The sequence below is a fragment of the Convolutriloba macropyga genome, chromosome 2, assembly GCF_964194025.1.
Source record: "Convolutriloba macropyga chromosome 2, txConMacr16.3, whole genome shotgun sequence".
Lineage (NCBI taxonomy): Eukaryota > Metazoa > Xenacoelomorpha > Acoela > Convolutidae > Convolutriloba > Convolutriloba macropyga.
In genome coordinates, this window is record NC_134469.1 from 13,451,045 (window position 1) to 13,470,155 (window position 19,111).

The 19,111-nt window shown below is 37.3% G+C and overlaps 2 protein-coding genes across 3 annotated transcripts in view; both read left to right on the plus strand.

The window, feature by feature from the left end:
• The window catches only part of LOC142356726 (S-formylglutathione hydrolase-like), a 341,513-nt gene that overhangs the window by 230,973 nt on the left and 91,429 nt on the right, over nucleotides 1-19,111 (plus strand). Inside the window, exon 1 of one of the 2 annotated variants that reach the window (XM_075408533.1) lies at nucleotides 3,987-3,996. The exons of the other annotated variant lie outside the window; for it this stretch is intronic. The gene's annotated coding sequence lies outside the window, so the exon portion shown is untranslated. Of the gene's footprint in view, nucleotides 1-3,986; nucleotides 3,997-19,111 lie in introns of those variants that run through there. 2 annotated transcript variants of the gene reach the window in all.
• LOC142335137 (uncharacterized) lies at nucleotides 777-3,780 on the plus strand. The gene is made up of 2 exons (XM_075383501.1): nucleotides 777-1,037; nucleotides 1,853-3,780. The coding sequence occupies exons 1-2, from the start codon at nucleotides 804-806 to the stop codon at nucleotides 3,692-3,694; spliced, it is 2,076 nt and encodes a 691-aa protein (XP_075239616.1). The 5' UTR covers nucleotides 777-803; the 3' UTR covers nucleotides 3,695-3,780.

Here is a 19,111-nt window from a genome sequence, read left to right on the forward strand (position 1 = left end):
CAAAATCATAAACAATGTATGCAAAAGCTAATTTAAATTCAAGAGTTTTTCAATAGAACAGCTTTCCTTTTCCACTACAAGAGATATTGATGAGCTAAAATAAGCCTGTTAAAATTCCAGGCTTGCATATAGAACCTAAGCCATAAATATATCAGGAGAACCGAAAAAAAAACTTATAAATAAGAAAATCTTTTCTGTACTATGTGAAAAAAAAACTTCCTTAAGGATCTACTAGCGCTATTTGGTGTGCTAATTTTCAACTGAAATTAGCAATCGAAATTTCACGACTGAAGACTAAAAAACTCACAATAAAGACAAACTTTGGGTGACAATGTGTTCATAGTCTATGTGGCCTCTTAGAGAAATAACTCTGACTACAGGGAATCAGTTATACTTGTTCTTTAATTGAATTTTCTAGTTCTAATTATTCCTTTTGGAGCCTACGTATCCTACCAAAAGAACCCCCTCCCCATCGTCTCGAACACAACAATCGTATAAATGAGTTTGAGTTTCGACTTGTGAATTTATTGGGGCGGGCGAATGCGAATTTTCTTTGAATGTGAACCAATCAATCACGTCAAACTCTTTTCATCCAAATCACAGATGTCTAACAACAGCTATATTGAGACAATGTAATATCTTTTTCGGAGTCTTTGTTAACTCAACAATTACTGACAACAACTGTTCCAGAAATATACGCCAGATTTCACCCCATGGTGTCTGGATGGCCCAAAAACTAAGTTTTGAAGAATCATTTTTAGTTTGTTTCAATTTTAATCAAGCCGCATCGAAGTTTTCAGAAAATGCGGTACAAAAATTTCAAAATAGTCTTAGATATAGTTCTGGGGTTACTTTTCGTCTCGGGATTGCAAATGGTACAAGGGACGAATTTCACGGAAGACGATTACAGGAACGGATATTGTTCGGATGGCTTTGCAAAGATCCCAGGAGTGGGCGATGATACGAAATGTTTCAAACTGGTGGAGGAATCAGTTGGTAATTTTGCAATGGCACAGTGCTTTTGTGATTACTGGCAGGTAAAGATGTGTCATAAGTTAACATAGAAACTATAATAACGAATGGGGAACGCACTAAGGTCTGGATATGAGCGGGCGAAAGTCTGTGAACGCACGAAAGTCTGGACATAAGATCTTTCCATCTGGGACGTTCTGAACGTAGAAACTTTCCGTCTGGGACTGTCCGGACATACCGGTTTCCGCGTCTGGTACCTCAACTTGAGTTGCGTTTTACAACCTTTCGAGTATTTACTGGCTTGGAAGATGTTGGTTTAAATGAAATCAGCAATTTTAAAAGAAAAAAAAAATAGTCACATAATTTGCGTTTGAACTTAACTTGCATAACAGTAGAAAAAACGCGCTACAATGAACCTACCAGAAAAGTTTATAACCTAATCCTGAGGTTCTTATTTATTGCTGGAGCTTCTGTAAATTCTGATGAGCCATTGAAAATTTCTGGCATCAATCCCCCAGGATTTTGAGATGTCAGCCAGAAAATCGAAGTGACTTCTGCAGAGTCAGATCACGTTGCGTGAAACACAGATTTAGCAAATTTAAAAAAAAAACATAACCTGTGGCATTGTATGCAATAACGTTTGAGCGCTCAATAAGAAGTACTCAATGACTTCAAACAGAGTCACGTAACATGTACTGCACGATGTATAGGAAAATATTGCATTCTAGAATCTTGCCCTGGATAAGTTTGTCATTATGAGAAATTGAACTTTTTTGAATCAATACTTCAAAAAGCAAGCTATCTCAGATTTCGGAAATATAGTAGTTCCAAACAAGCTTTTCCTTATTTCAAAAAAAAACAAATAACGTTTTCTTTTCAGGCACAATTGGTGACTCCTGAGTCAGTGGAAGACATTGAAAAGTTAGTCGACTTTGCTCGCGGCAAGACAACTTTCATCAAGAGTGGAATCTGGTTGGGTTATGCCCGAAAGCACCTTGAAGGAACCATAGTTCCAGAGAGATCTGACCGGACCCTTTTCCTCGAAATCTACAACGACTGTCCTCGCACTGTCATGAACGAGAGTCTCTGGGAAGACGGTGCTCCTGGTGACAACATGTTCTTTGAAGAGCAATGCGTGGCGACAAGCAACTTGATGACAATGAACTACAGTGTCAATGACGTAGACTGCAAGTTGCGCAATCATTTAACAATTTGCGAGAAGTGTAAGGTCCCAGGGGAAGGTCCAACAACTGAGAACCCTATCGAGACCACGATTGAACCCCCAGTTAATACACCAGATCCTGACGTGCCTGTGAACACAACAGGTGCCAACTGCACCTGTACTTGTACATGCTTCCCCGAGAACCCAAGCAATGATTCATGTCCTGTCATTCCGACGGAACCCCCCGATGTTGAATGTGATTTGGAAGACTTCGAGTTTGACGATCTTCCTGATTGCATTAAATACTTGATTTACTTGTATGGTAAACTTAGTCGGAACCGATTCTGTATGAAACTGACTTTCCACCAATGGTTGCAATACAAGGTGTTCAAGAGGAAGCACTGGGACGTGAACAACCTCCCGGATGCTTTGATTGAAATAATATGCAATTACTTGACCAAAGGTGAAGTTCCTCATCCTGATTCACTGCCAACATACAAGAAGATCTGGTTGAAAATTAAAAGAATGTATACAAAAAAGTTACATAAGTTTGATGATTGTGTCTATGAGGAACCTACAGCCGACGATGACGATGATGATGATGATAATGATGATGATGATGATGATGATGATGATGATGATGATGATGATGATGATGATGATCACGATGACGATGACGACAATGGCGATGACGACGATGACGATTCCGAGCCCTGTGAATGGGAGCTGGATGAACTACCGTTTTGTATTCAAAAGCTGATATATCTATATCTCAAAGTGTACAGAGATCCTGATGTTTATGAGGTTAAATTCCGATACTGGAGGCACTTGCAAATTGGCTACGACTCATGGCCTTACGAGACAAAACTTTCTGCAAGTCTTCTGGATATTATATGCTTATATGAGAGTTCTGGAACCATGCCGGATTTGGACACCCTTCCTGAAGGAGATCTATGGGACAAACTGAGGGAAAAGTACGATAACTCCGATTGCGGAACAGGATCCGGAGATGACGATGATGATGATGATGACGACGACGATGACCATGGCGATAACGATGATGACGACGATGACGATGATGATGGCAATGACGATGATGACGATGACGGCGACGATGACGACGACAATGACGATGACGATGACGATGACGACGGTTCGTGTGATTGGGAACTCCCCGACCTGCCTCACTGCTACCGGAAACTAATCTTCCTATATCTTCAAGCGATTGACGAACCTTCCATCAACAACACCGACTTCTGGTACTGGAAGAAACTGGAATCACCAATTGGATATGATGAATGGAAAGATCTCGATCTTCCAGAGGTTCTGCTGAAAATGATATGTAAGAAGAAGTTCCGAAGAGGAGAATTCCCAGATGTTGATTCCCTTCCACAGGGTGGAATTTGGGATGCTATACGGAAGGAATACTGTCACGATGACTGCTATGACGGTGTAAGGCGAGGGAAGATTTCCAAAGGATACGAGAATAACTACCAAAATAAAGTGCGTGAATGGTGGGAAAAATACAAAGAACAGTATAAGCGAAATAGAGACGGATAAGATCAATGGTGCATGGTACATCGAAAACGGTGTTGGTTACTCTAATCAAGTTTTAAAACATTTAATGATACCTATTTAAGGCGTGATATTTTTTCTTTGAAAGATTTATTTTAGTAACACAGCCCGTGGTAAACATAATGCTAATGTCAAAAATTCTACTTTTGCGGAGATTTGGAGCAACAGTAGCATACCTGGTCGCAGTTCCGGGTATAGTAACTGGGAGTCCATATAGACTGGTTTTAATTTAAAGCGAACGTTAGCAGTTAATTTAGTAAGCTGACAACAACGTTTGCTTATTAAATTGCTAGAAGAATTTGATTTTTTTTCAGAGCCCAGATTTAAAAAAAGTTAATATTTTAATATGCCATGATTCAGATTTTCCCGATTCAATCGCTAAAAATTTTTTAGAGGGCTCCTTTTCATTTTTGCGGGCGTTTTTATTGTTATCATTTTATTTTTGGGTTTGTTTATGCCTTCATTCCCCTCCAATTATACTCAGATTTCCTCACAACCATAGAAAAGGAAATTCTCTGCATTCGATTTATTCTTTTTCTTCAAATTAATTCCATTCTATGCCGCAAAAATTAACAACGAAATGACTACATGAGGAACATAGATATTATATTCAGGTCCCTGGCCGATAATTTTGCCCAAAAATAACCCGGAAAAGAGTGTATGGAGTGTAAAAAATACACACCTAATTCTCCGCTTAATAAAAGGTGGAAGATTGTAATTATTAGAGTGTAATTTTAAAAGAATAAAAGTGGAGGGAGAGAGTGAGGAATGATCCTCCCATCTTCCCTACGTAAAACTTGTTACTTTCACAGCGTGCATGAACTACTGCGCCATCTGATATTTGCATTCTTTATATTTCAATTTGATTATAATGGTAATTGTGTAAAAGTGTAATTTTTTATCAGTCCAGTGTAACTTTTTAACAACCGTATCTAACTCCAAGTGTAAATCAGTACTGGGCAATTGTAAATGGAAATCTCCCATGTTATATGCTTTGCTCGCTTGAAATTTGCTTCTTTCAAGCGTATATTAATAGCGCCAAAGGCAATCTTTCATCAGTAATGGTGGCGCTTTAAGGAGACCGAACTTATAGGGAGCGTGGGTTCGATCCCCGTGCGGATCTTTAATTTTGCACGTGGCACAAGTCTGATCATTCTAAAATCAGACTGGAAGCAATACTGACAAGTACAAAAAGTGACATGAATCAGTCTATGATTCATTAATGACGAGGAATTGCATATATACTGACCCAGTACTGAAACGCACGTGGAGTTAGGGTGCAGCAAACACAGTGTAATATTGTTAAATTACACTCTTATGCTTTCTTCCCAATAAATAAGGTTTGGAATGCGCATAACACCCTAATATCCGCTAATTAGGTGTGGATTAGCGGTGAAATAACGGCCCGGCGATCAAGAAAATGAACAGCTTTGGAACTGAGCTTTTATTGCCTCCTATGCAACTAAATAATGCAGGTTTAGTATCAGAGATAACTTATCCCTACATTTCAGACCCGACACTCCAGAGTAGTAATCTTCAAAATAAAAATCGTATTCTTCGCACAAGTGGTCTCGCAAAGCTATAAAAATCTGAAATTCTTTAAAGCTAGAAACAGAGTTTATACAATAAAATCCCGCTCGGGTCACCGCTAAAAATTGCTAAATGATGTCAGATTTGCGGTAAACTTAAGTAAAAGTGTAAGATTTGCGCTCAATTCCAATGAATGCGATGAAAAAATTTTAAGGCAGTGAAAGATTTTTTTTCTCCGCTTAAGCGCTGAAAGAAAATTTTTCACCGCTACCAGCAGAATGCGGTGGAAAAAAATGTTTCAGTGCTATCAGCAGAATGCAGTGGAAAACAATATACAGTGGAAAATTAGAATGCAGTGGAAAGAATGCATTGGAAAAAACAACAAGCAGAAAGCGCTGAAAAAGTTTTTTCACCACTAACAGCAGAAGGCGGTGAAATAAAATTTTTCACCGCTGAAATATCAAAGCTTACAAATGTTTACCGCTAAGTTCAACGCTTATCTTAAATTCACTGTAATACCATTGAAGTATGCGACAGATGGCGCACTGGAATAAGAAGTTGATAACATGCACGAAGTCAGTGGTTCAAACCCGTGTACGGCGGTTTCTATTTTGTAAAAAATCCGGTGAAAGCGGCGAAAAAATATTTCACCGGTTAAAACCGCAAATCTCACAAAAATTCAACACAATTCACCGCTAATCTCACATTATTTTTTGTCAAAACCTCGACCCAGACAGTTCGAAATTTTCCGTTGAAATTTTCCGTTGCAAAAGGGGGGATATTATTGAATAGAATTTAAACGATCAATTTATTAACCAATCAGAGATTACTTATAACTCTCCACGCATACGTTTACTATGATAAAATGAATAGAATAAAATACGCCATGCTATGACAATTAACAAAATTCGAATACAAAGCGCAAAAAATTTCCAACTGGCGGGTCAGTGGGTACGCTTCGCGCGCGGTAACCGACCCACGATTTCCGGATTACTTCCCACTGCGCATGAGAGGCAAGGCCGTGAACAGCGGTCCTTAATTGCGCCTCAACTGATATTCGGCTATCTAAGTTGTAGGCCATGTAATATTGTGGTAAAGTGTAGCACAGAAAGGGGGATTCTTTACTAGGTACCAAAGGGGGGATAGCAATTGTTGGAAAGATCTAAATTTCTCCAAAATTCTTTCCATTGCAGCCCACTCTTTCTTTTTTGGTCCGGGGGTAATTACTAAAAATTTATCTTGTTGCATCCCACCGAAGCCCATTCTTACATGACAATTTTAGTCAGGGGAGTAATGCCTCATAAGTCCTCCCACTGCAGCCCATTGCAGCCCACTTTTACATGACAATTTTAGTCAGGGGGATAATTCCTCAAAAGTCCTCCCATTGCAGCCCACTCTAACAGCATATTCAACCCCACACCCCCGACCAAATTATACCTCCCACTCTTATTTGAATTTATCCACAAAAAACAAATTACCCCCATTCTTAGAACAAAATTGGAGGGTTTTAGGGAGGACATTTGACCGTGGCTATTCCACTTGCGGATTCCTGCTATATAGTTCTATATCTAACTAACTTATTAAGATTTCGCTGTCATTAGTATACACTTCGTACTAATTTTTCTAGGACTTAGGCGTCGTTAGTACGAGACCTACAATTTCCTGCCGGAAAAAAATTGTTTTGCTCACTTAGTAAGATGCTGTTGAGATTGACCTCGTGCTATACTTTCTGGCAGATTTTTAAAAAAATTACTTATGACCGAGATTTAGTAAAAAGTGCAAGTTTTTTAAGATATCCCAATGTAACTAAACAGTACTACTGAATAAATATTGGGCTGCTTTTTTTCTCAATTTTACCAAAATTGACATAGTTGGTTTGAGTAGCATTATTACAAAACTTTTAATCTGTTTAGTCTTTGACTTAAGTTGCGGTTTTCAATTCGATTTAAACCAAGATTGTGCTAAGGAAATCTAGTTGGTGCAACTTTTGCAAGTTTTAGGGATTAAATTAGCCCATGTTAAACATGAGAGAGACATCAGGAAAGACAAAGTTTTTTGAAAATTTATGAAAAAATTTAAAAAAACTTTATTCAAAATGTTAGTGTCCATTTTCCAATTACCAATTCTATGGCGTAGAGACATAAGCTCCTAGTTTTTCAAATGAAACAGACAAAATTTAACTGAATGGCAACAAACCACGTGTAAAGATCAGTTCCGAAAACAAAATTTAAAAAATTATATCCAAAAATTTAATTTTAAGTGTCCGGGTTTGTAGTTGTTTGCTTTTGTTTGTGTGTAGGCGTGCACTGGTGTGGGGACATGTATGTGAGTTCATGTGTGTAGTATTTGTGGTATGTGTTCTTTTAGCATACAATGCAGAAAGAGAGAGATAAAAAATCTTCTAAATCTTGACAAAAAGAGGCAGATTGCAAACAAAAAACTTTCTTTAAACATAACAAAACTGTCATAAAAGCATCAAACATAAAAAACTACTTAATATTTGTTACAATTTGCGTTCCAATTTACCCTATAAAAATTAAAAGTACTATTTTCAAATCTTGCTGGTGACACAGTTACCAGAATCTGAAACATTGTTGTTTCCCTATACTCAAGAATCATTAAAAAAATAATTCGAAAGCTTCCAGAAGTTTGATTTCACTTTTTTGTGCCAAAATTATATTCACCAATACACTTAGCTCAACACGTCCGCGCTTAGTTCTTTAGAAAAAACTGGAGATCTAAACAAACCTTGAGCAAAGATCCAACCATTGTCAACAATAAAAGAAGTTTTTTTGTTGTTGGGGTGTGTTATTAAGCACCTGTGTTTGGGTATAATATCAGTTGTGTGTGTCATTGCATGGTTTTTTTGGATTTGTGTTTTTCAAATTGTCCTGCACTTATAATTTTGAAAAGTGCTAAAGATTTCTTGGGCAAAATGTAACGTTAAAAAATGTTTAACTAAACTAAAGAGGTATGTTTGGAATTTTTTGAAGCTACCCTTAACAAATCAATTCAAAATCGCACCAATCATTGAATTCAGTAACGACAAGCGAAATTCGGTGCTACATTTTAGCGAAGCCAAAATGATTTTTTATCTTGTAAATTGTAAATTCATATTTAGCAACTATTCTTATTACTTAAATCTCATTCATCAAGTAACACTCAAACTCGACCCATCGCAACCTCAGTAAAACAAAATTACAACTTGCAACCTCAACAAGACAACACTACGGCAGCCATGTCCCATCAGGTTCTTTGCAATTGCTTTGCGAATCAACCAGCTTTGAGAAGGAAAATTCGAAGAAACTTCTACATGGTTAACAAATTTCTCATGACATCGATTTTAATCCCAAAAGTGATGTTATGAAAAATTCTTCGCAATCTGTTAATATCCTTGTCAACAATTATACAAAGATGTAGTTTTGACAGGTAAACACGCGTGATTAGCAACATAGCAGGAGCTACAAAAACTATCCAACTTCTGCAAAAACTCTCAAAATTTGTCCTATTGAAACTGGTATACAGCACCTATCAAAGGAGTTTATTTTGCAGTAAAAAATCAATATCGTGTTTTGTTTCTGATTATCATATCATTGAGTGTAAATTTAACCTAACGTTGACTCGTTGAAAAGAAAATTAACTGTAATTTTCTAAAAATTTTCTTTCCTAGGTGCAAAGTTCCTAAGTAAGAGAAATTTTGCGCAAAGCATAAATTCAGTTAACCTAACTGGCTTCAACGAAACGTATCAAATACTCAAACCTGTGGTATAGGTTGTTGTTTTAGTTCTCAAAGATCATTTAATCAAAGCAGTCCTCTGGTTTTGTTTAATTACTTGCATGAGAGTGTTGTTCAAAGCCACGTTCGCTCAAGTTTGAATATTTGCTTGCAAAGATATACAACATTAAGGTTTTCGCCCATATTATTAGAATGGGAATAAAATGAAACAAGCAGCTACACAGACTGTTACTGATGATCGTTTTCAAGTGTGTAGAGGAACTAACAGGGACACTGAATTACCCAGGTATTAGCCAGGTTTGTGCAAGTTTGAATATTTACTTGCAGAGAAAACATCTTCGATTTCTTGCCCATATATTAATAAAGGTATGAAAGAAAAAAGTTGCCCCGTGAACTGTTACTGATAATCGTCATAAATTGTGTAGATTTACTAACAGGGAAGCTGAAACACCTATAAACAGAGCAAAATTGTGTCACCGGTATATTCAGATTTTGACGAGATCAGATTGTTTGCTCTGTTCAGTGTTCACATGAGACGTCCTGTGAAGGGAGTGCAGACTTAAAATGGGTGAAATTGGGACAACAAAATTGAGTGTGGTGAAAAACCAGTACTCTTGAGATGAAACAACATTGATAGAAAAAATGTAGCTGCAAAAAAGTTCGATAGAAGAAGCTTCAATACTGCGAGGGATATATCCAAGTTTCATTTGTTTGTTGACGCATCTGAAAACACGAAGTCTTCAGTGGTCTATCCACTTTATCGTCCAAAAATATTCATTCAGTTATCGTCCGAAACAATGAAAATGCGTAGTGGTATCGATGAGACCTCTTTTAATACCAAGATTGGAATTACAAACGGGCAGTCATGGCAATGAGATTAAAAGAACAGATAGTCAAGGAACACGAAATGGAGATATATTGTTATATTAATTGGTCGGACTCAACTACACTATTGCAGTGGTTATACAGCTTCCATCGCAAAAACAACAAGTTTTATGGCCAATGGATTGGCTGAGATACTAGATACACCTAATATTTCAAAATGGAAAAATATGAGTGGTATCAGCAACCCAGCAGTTAGTCAAAGTCAGTCAAAACTGAGGACTCAAGCGAAAAGATTGGCTCACTTGGTTGGGCCTGGTTGAAACCACCGGAAATCGTTTGTCAGGAGGAAGTGAATACATCGTTTGCCTCAGATGAAGAGAATACACCATCATTAGTCTTCATGATATGGGCTAAAGGAACAAAAGCTGTTGGTCAATGGGAACAGTTCTGTAGCCTTGACAGGCTAGTGAATACAGTGGCACATAGACAGAGAGCAACGAATAAATACAAACCAGCATCACTTGTAGATAGCGTTGAGAAAAGGGAAAAAGTAGAAGCAATCATCCTGAAGTTACTACAGCGAGAACAGTTTCGTGATGCGGTGAAGTTTCTGAAAAACTGATAAAGAAATTCCAAAAAAAACAAAGCTTATCATTCGTACCGTTCCTGGACGAGGTAGTACTTATTTGTGCCAAAGGCAGATTTGACAACAGTTGATTGGACTTCAACGCAAAGCATTTAAATTTGCTCTACTGGAAACATCACAAAATTGAGTTTTTATGCAAAAACAGCACAAAAAACCCACTCGAAAGCACAGAGCATGTGATCCTAGTCATACAAAACGCATTACGATCAATCAAGAACAGGTGTTTTACCTGGGAAAATAGCTGAGCACAAACGATGACATCAGTAATGGCAGATCCACACAAAAAGCGGTTAGATGCGTCAACAGCCGTTACAAAGGTTGGAGTTGACTACTATGGCCGTTTCGTTGTGAAAGTTGGGCAAACAGACAAAAGCAATGGTGTTTTCTATTCAAATGTCTAACTATGAGAGCAGGTCACAAAAAAGTGGTTATCATGTTATCTAAAGTAAACCAGAACACTCAAAATTGAGCCGTAGATTGCTGTTCTAGTTCTCAAAAATTATACAATTGATGCAGTTTATTTCTTTTTGTCTATTTACATATATGATAGCCAGGTTTACGCAAGTTTTAGTCTTGAATTGCAAAGATATACATCATTAATAATTTGCCAATAAATTAGGAATGGGTATGAAATTAAAAAAAATTGCCACATGGATTGTTACTGATAATCTTCTACAAATGTGTAGAGGCACTAACAGGGAAGCTGAAACAACTATAACCAGAGCAAGATTCTGTCTCCATTGTCTTCAGTTTTAGACGCAATTGGATTGTTTGCTCCGTTCATTGTTCACATGAGACGTCTTTTGAAGGACATCTGGACTAAAAATTTTCTTTCCTAGGTGCAAAGTTCCTAAGTAAGAGAAATTTTGCGCAAAGCATAAATTCAGTTAACCTAACTGGCTTCAACGAAACGTATCAAATACTCAAACCTGTGGTATAGGTTGTTGTTTTAGTTCTCAAAGATCATTTAATCAAAGCAGTCCTCTGGTTTTGTTTAATTACTTGCATGAGAGTGTTGTTCAAAGCCACGTTCGCTCAAGTTTGAATATTTGCTTGCAAAGATATACAACATTAAGGTTTTCGCCCATATTATTAGAATGGGAATAAAATGAAACAAGCAGCTACACAGACTGTTACTGATGATCGTTTTCAAGTGTGTAGAGGAACTAACAGGGACACTGAATTACCCAGGTATTAGCCAGGTTTGTGCAAGTTTGAATATTTACTTGCAGAGAAAACATCTTCGATTTCTTGCCCATATATTAATAAAGGTATGAAAGAAAAAAGTTGCCCCGTGAACTGTTACTGATAATCGTCATAAATTGTGTAGATTTACTAACAGGGAAGCTGAAACACCTATAAACAGAGCAAAATTGTGTCACCGGTATATTCAGATTTTGACGAGATCAGATTGTTTGCTCTGTTCAGTGTTCACATGAGACGTCCTGTGAAGGGAGTGCAGACTTAAAATGGGTGAAATTGGGACAACAAAATTGAGTGTGGTGAAAAACCAGTACTCTTGAGATGAAACAACATTGATAGAAAAAATGTAGCTGCAAAAAAGTTCGATAGAAGAAGCTTCAATACTGCGAGGGATATATCCAAGTTTCATTTGTTTGTTGACGCATCTGAAAACACGAAGTCTTCAGTGGTCTATCCACTTTATCGTCCAAAAATATTCATTCAGTTATCGTCCGAAACAATGAAAATGCGTAGTGGTATCGATGAGACCTCTTTTAATACCAAGATTGGAATTACAAACGGGCAGTCATGGCAATGAGATTAAAAGAACAGATAGTCAAGGAACACGAAATGGAGATATATTGTTATATTAATTGGTCGGACTCAACTACACTATTGCAGTGGTTATACAGCTTCCATCGCAAAAACAACAAGTTTTATGGCCAATGGATTGGCTGAGATACTAGATACACCTAATATTTCAAAATGGAAAAATATGAGTGGTATCAGCAACCCAGCAGTTAGTCAAAGTCAGTCAAAACTGAGGACTCAAGCGAAAAGATTGGCTCACTTGGTTGGGCCTGGTTGAAACCACCGGAAATCGTTTGTCAGGAGGAAGTGAATACATCGTTTGCCTCAGATGAAGAGAATACACCATCATTAGTCTTCATGATATGGGCTAAAGGAACAAAAGCTGTTGGTCAATGGGAACAGTTCTGTAGCCTTGACAGGCTAGTGAATACAGTGGCACATAGACAGAGAGCAACGAATAAATACAAACCAGCATCACTTGTAGATAGCGTTGAGAAAAGGGAAAAAGTAGAAGCAATCATCCTGAAGTTACTACAGCGAGAACAGTTTCTTGATGCGGTGAAGTTTCTGAAAAACTGATAAAGAAATTCCAAAAAAAACAAAGCTTACCATTCGTACCGTTCCTGGACGAGGTAGTACTTATTTGTGCCAAAGGCAGATTTGACAACAGTTGATTGGACTTCAACGCAAAGCATTTAAATTTGCTCTACTGGAAACATCACAAAATTGAGTTTTTATGCAAAAACAGCACAAAAAACCCACTCGAAAGCACAGAGCATGTGATCCTAGTCATACAAAACGCATTACGATCAATCAAGAACAGGTGTTTTACCTGGGAAAATAGCTGAGCACAAACGATGACATCAGTAATGGCAGATCCACACAAAAAGCGGTTAGATGCGTCAACAGCCGTTACAAAGGTTGGAGTTGACTACTATGGCCGTTTCGTTGTGAAAGTTGGGCAAACAGACAAAAGCAATGGTGTTTTCTATTCAAATGTCTAACTATGAGAGCAGGTCACAAAAAAGTGGTTATCATGTTATCTAAAGTAAACCAGAACACTCAAAATTGAGCCGTAGATTGCTGTTCTAGTTCTCAAAAATTATACAATTGATGCAGTTTATTTCTTTTTGTCTATTTACATATATGATAGCCAGGTTTACGCAAGTTTTAGTCTTGAATTGCAAAGATATACATCATTAATAATTTGCCAATAAATTAGGAATGGGTATGAAATTAAAAAAATTGCCACATGGATTGTTACTGATAATCTTCTACAAATGTGTAGAGGCACTAACAGGGAAGCTGAAACAACTATAACCAGAGCAAGATTCTGTCTCCATTGTCTTCAGTTTTTGACGCAATTGGATTGTTTGCTCCGTTCATTGTTCACATGAGACGTCTTTTGAAGGACATCTGGACTAATAATGGGCATTATTGGGACAACGAAGTTGAGTCTGGTGAGAAAGCAAAATTCCTGAGATGAAAAAACAACTTCCTATTGTAGCTGAAACAAGCATCAGTAGAAGACACTTCAACACTGCAAGCGATAAATCCAAAATTCATGTGTTTGCTGACGCGCCTGAATGCACGATCTGTTCAATGGCCTACCTAAGTTCACGACCAAAAAAGCTCACCTGGCTTAGTATTTTCCATTGGAAAATTCTGACTGTTATCGATGAAAAATCTTTCAATACCACAATTAGAATTACAAGCGACAGTCATGGCAGTGAGATTAAAAGAACAGATATTCAAGGAACTAGAAACGCTGATAAATTGTTATAGAATTTGGTCAGACGTAACTACACTATTGCAGTGGTTATACAGCTTCAATTGCAAACAACAAGTTTTTGTGGTAAATCGAGTGGCCGGGATGTTAGATACAACTGATGTTTCACAGTGGAAATATGTGATCGGTATCAACAAACCAGCGTCAATCAAGCAAGGTCAAATATATTACCTGTAGAAAAGGCAGAGCGCAATCGATAACATCAGTAATGGGAGATACACTCAAAGGGCGTTAAGAAGCCTAAACAGCCTATACGAGTGCCCGCTTTGTTTGGCTATATCATTCTAACAGTTGGGCAAAAAAAGAAAAAGGATGGTGTTTTCTCTCCAAATGCCTAATTATGGAGCTAGAAAGTTAGTTGTTTCAATGCAGTTGTGCGATTTAATGCATGAAAAGACAGCCCGAGTAATATCAACAGCAACGGCGGGACAGATTTTGTTAGAACTGAAAGAGAATTTGCAGAGTCCGTTGCGGCATGAAACAAAGAAGAGAAAGGATCCAAGATAATTGAATTTAACTAGGAACCAGATGAAAGTCCAACCCACTCGAATCACTCTAATTTGGAGGAGTGGGGGAGCTATTACTCAAAAGCTTCAAGAGATTATTTTAAGTAATGTTGGGGAACAGATCAGTCCCCGAGGATGTTTCTCAACTGCGATGTGTTTTGTTGAGCGTTTGTTGAAAGCAAGACGGATAGAAGAAGAAATTATCAACTAAAACTTATATTGATTTAAAAGAACGAACGTTTTTGAAAATTGCGTTCATCGTCAGGTTTAAACAATCAAATAAAATCATATACAAAGTATATAAACTTGTCTTTGACTTTAATTCTCAGAAAAGAGTTAAAATAAGGGCAATTGTTTTAAACTATTTACAGTTAAAATCATATATACACCAAAGTATTTACACTTAATAAAATAAAATTACTTCAGTCTTTATTCGGTAGTTTTTGAAAAAAATGGGTGTATTGTTTTAAATTCCTGAAAAACGAAAGAAAATGCGACTTGAATTTTTACTTTCATTCCTATCTGTTGTTATTGTTTACTTGTTGGGCTTACAAAATTTTGGATCATCATGTACCAAATTATTATTTGAAATTTGAAAGCATAATTTTTTATATTTGAGCTAAAACTTCAATGTTAATTCCTGTCGCCGGTATTCCTCGCGCGTAATTTATTGCGTTCCAGCTTTTTGATATACATCGATTCTATTGTCATTAGTTTTCAACACCGCGACATGCATCTAGGATCTGACCTTCAATATTTTGCACTGTACCACAACATTCAGCAAGGAGTTGTTCCACAGGGGAATCCTACTTTTGATGTTCCGAAATTCTTTTTGTAACGTGTCGGTTGGTTTGTCCAACATAAAAAAACTGCATTCATTACATGTAACTTTATATACCACACGGGATTTCAGATTCTTATCAAAATATGATATCAGGCGGGCAAGCAAGTTATTAGTTTTTATGTTGTGAAAAAACTATGAAAATCACACAATTTTTTCAGTCTACTTGCAAAATTTTGAGTGATGTTTCCTTTGTATTGATCAAAAAATCAGGGTTTAAACTCATTTTTATTAATACTTTTAAATGATTTGAAATGTTGTCAGATTTGGGGGATCATCCAAAGTGGCTATTTTATCGAACGTCTCATTAACAGTACTGGATAACCACTCAGTTGGCTACTGATTCTGAGTCCAGATCTCTTGATTTTTCTTAAGAGCTACATCAAAAAATTGCCAGTCGCTGGTTGCATTAAAAAATCCTGTGCACTGTCCCTTGAGTAACATATTTCTTATGTTGTGATGATGCAGAGCTACGGAAATTTAGGCTTATGCCAGTATCGGTCAAATTTTTTATACCACTGAGAGCTAAATTTTTCTATCTTCGTTTACATTTATGTTTAGATCTAGGAACGCCAGGTCCCCACTGCAACTCACAGTCTCAAGAGTGAATTGTAACTTTTTGTGAAGAGAATTTGCATACTCAAGGTAATCTAGAGAGGTTCCCTTGACAGTGCACACTATGTCATACACATACCTCTTGAATAATTTCAATTCTTGTGTCCTCTGTCGTACCTTTTTCTGCAGAATAGGAACAGATCCATACAATTTCCTGCATGTTCTTATACTCCGTGTCTGTAATTACTAGGCATTTTGCATGAAACCAGTTTTTGCATGATTCGCACTTGACTCCTTTCCCTCGGAAACTAACGAGTCGGTTACAATCAATGCACATTCTCTCATTTGGTTTCTGCAAGAAATTTTCAAAAGTCTTCATACACAAATTTTCCGAAATAACCCCCAGCGAAGCAGCCATTGCTAAACCGTCAGATTGAGTGTACCACATTTTATTACACTTAAAGTGACCATTTGTTACAGCTGGTCTCAGAAGGCTCTTCATATCTGACCTCGGAATCTCTGGAACCTCGTCACTGGAGTACCGAATGGAAAACCGTTGACTTCAGCCGGTTCAAACGTTAATGACTTAGAAGCGTTGACTCCCAACCATTTCTTGCTGGGCAACAAGAACGCTTGCTTGCCATTTCTACCATGAGCAGAGGAATTGTTCGGTCCTCGAAAATTCTTTTGACAAACTCAAGTGTATGCAAATCTCAATTGGGACAGAGCACAGAGTACTTGCCAATTTCAAATGACCGGCAAAAATGGCGATCTATTGCAAACGAAACCCTTAAAAAATCGTTAAGGTTATCGTTATCGTTTGGTTGACAGAACACAGCAATAAGGAACAATATTATAATCTGGATCCATTTACGGAAACCATTGATGAAAAAGCTATACGGATGCCTTGTTGCTGCTTAAAGTTTTTGATCAACGCAGTAATATTAGGCTTCTACAATCAAGTTTGGACATAGTATTCACAAAAAGTTTGGATCAGATGTCAACTGGCCATCATAATGGATTACTTTTTGAAGTTTTCAAACTGCAAAGTTTTGCAAAGCAGTTTGGCAGTTGAACCATAGACCCTCTCATTATGTCTTGTGTAAATACTTTTTTTGTAAAAATCTTTTTTTATTTTCTTAGCTTGTTTTGCTCTAACATTTAGGTGCTGTTGGATCCAAAATACCTCTCCGATTGCGTTGACTATAATATTCGTATTTTGAGCGACTCAAATAAAATTCATGCGCAATTTTTTAACTATTTTTCTATTAAAGTGCTTTTAATGGGTGCCAAAAATGCATTCAATTGCCTCAATCGTCTATTAATTCAATCTATTTAATACTTCAAAACACAAAATTTTTCTCGTCCTCGGTTAATCTCTGTGGCTCGAAGTTCATACACAGACCCATCCGATTTGTCCGCAGCCGGCACTTGCCTTGAGTCCCGAGAAGGCGCAACCATGTAGGATCTTTCCCCCAAAAGACTGGCGTAGTCATGCTTCCATTGATTGAATGATTGAGCAACTCAAAAGGAATGCTAAAATATATGTGGACGACGGTTGTTTGGTTTGGTTGGGTAATGTAATGAATTTGTTAGAGTTTTGGTGAAAGTGGTAATCATTCTGGCTACCCAGTGAATGCTCCAAAATGCCAATTGATAGTAAAGGACCACGCGGAAACCACGACTCGTGAACGCATGTGAATTTTCTAGACGGTTAACTTATTCTAGGATCAGTCTTGGGCAGCGAAAACTAGCTTGAATTATCCCTGGTGAAAACATCGCAAAATTGGTTTAATCGCCTTCAAAAATTTGGAATATTGTTAAAATATCACTGAGAAACACCTTCTTGTTTAGTGGGAGGTCACCAACTCCATCGTCACCAACGTCGCACGCCAGTTGCATTTTTTTTATTATTATTATGGCTTCCACAAACGTGAGGGACTGCTCCCGCAAAAATTATATAAATAGATGAATCATACCAGTTTAAGTTTGTTTGTTAAGTTTATTTCGTTTGAGGACCGACATTTTTCGCAGAGACAGATAAATGTTATGGAACACGAAATTTCGATGCTGAAATAAATATTATAGTACTTCCACATCAAGTTTAAGATTCGATTTTTGAGTCCGACTGGTTAAAAGAAATTAACATTTGAATCAATGATATTTGCTCTATATGTGGTTCGATAGAAAAAATTTGACCGCTGAAATTCTTTTTTGATTTCAGGCAACACAAACCGAGAACTTGACCGTCTTTGCACAATATTAATATGCTCGCTGATGTTGAACGCATAATAATTGTTCACCAATTTCGATAGCAAGAGAAGATCTGTTAGCACAATGTAATAGTTGAGAGGTAATAAGTTCAGGGATCTCAGTCGTTCGCAATAATCAAGGTTCGGTAGGATCCATTTCGAAACTTTTTCTTGAGATTTTTCAAGGAGTCGCATGTCAGATTTTGAAGGCATATAACAATTATATCCATAGATTAAGATTGGAATAAGCGTACTCTTATAAAGATTTAGTTTTGTCGTAACCGTCAGGAGATATGATGTGTTTCTTTTAATTTGGTGGAAGAATTTGTTGGCTTTACGACTCCGCAATTCTACATGTTCCTTCCAAGTGAGGCTGTCGTTCATAGTGATACCAAGGTCCTCCACAGTTCTCGATTGTTCCAGCGACCATTGACCTAAAACCGACTTAATCTCGACTTGAAATTGAAATTTATGTACTGACATTTCGATAAATTGAAGCTGATGTTATTTTCGTAACTCCAACGCAATATTGAATCTAGATCTTGTTTGATTCCGTGTGCGTTTCCAAGATTTTCATTATATAATAATTTGAGATCGTCAGCAAAAAGAAAGACTTTGGAGTTGAAAACAGTTTTAGGTAAGTCATTAATGAAAATAAGAAAAAGTAGGGGCCCAAGTATTGAGCCCTGAGGTACACCCGAGGTGACCGGCGAATTCTGCGATTTTAGATTTCCCATTTTCACGTATTGCAGTCTGTCGCTCAGGTAACTCTTTAAAATCTCGAACAGCTTGCCACCTACTCCAATGCAATTGATCTTACGTAATAGTATTCCATGATCAATTTGGTCGAAAGCTTTGGAAAAGTCAAAGAGAAGTGAGCTATTTTCTCGATTGTTCTCAGAACTGAATTTGTATATCTTATCTAAGTAGGTTATCATTTGCAGAATAA

Coding starts and splice junctions, on each gene's coding strand:
- LOC142335137 (XM_075383501.1), top strand. CDS start 804: ATGCGGTACAAAAATTTCAAAATAGTCTTAGATATAGTTCTGGGGTTA. Junction 1,038..1,852: donor GCTTTTGTGATTACTGGCAG/GTAAAGATGTGT, acceptor TTTTCTTTTCAG/GCACAATTGGTGACTCCTGA.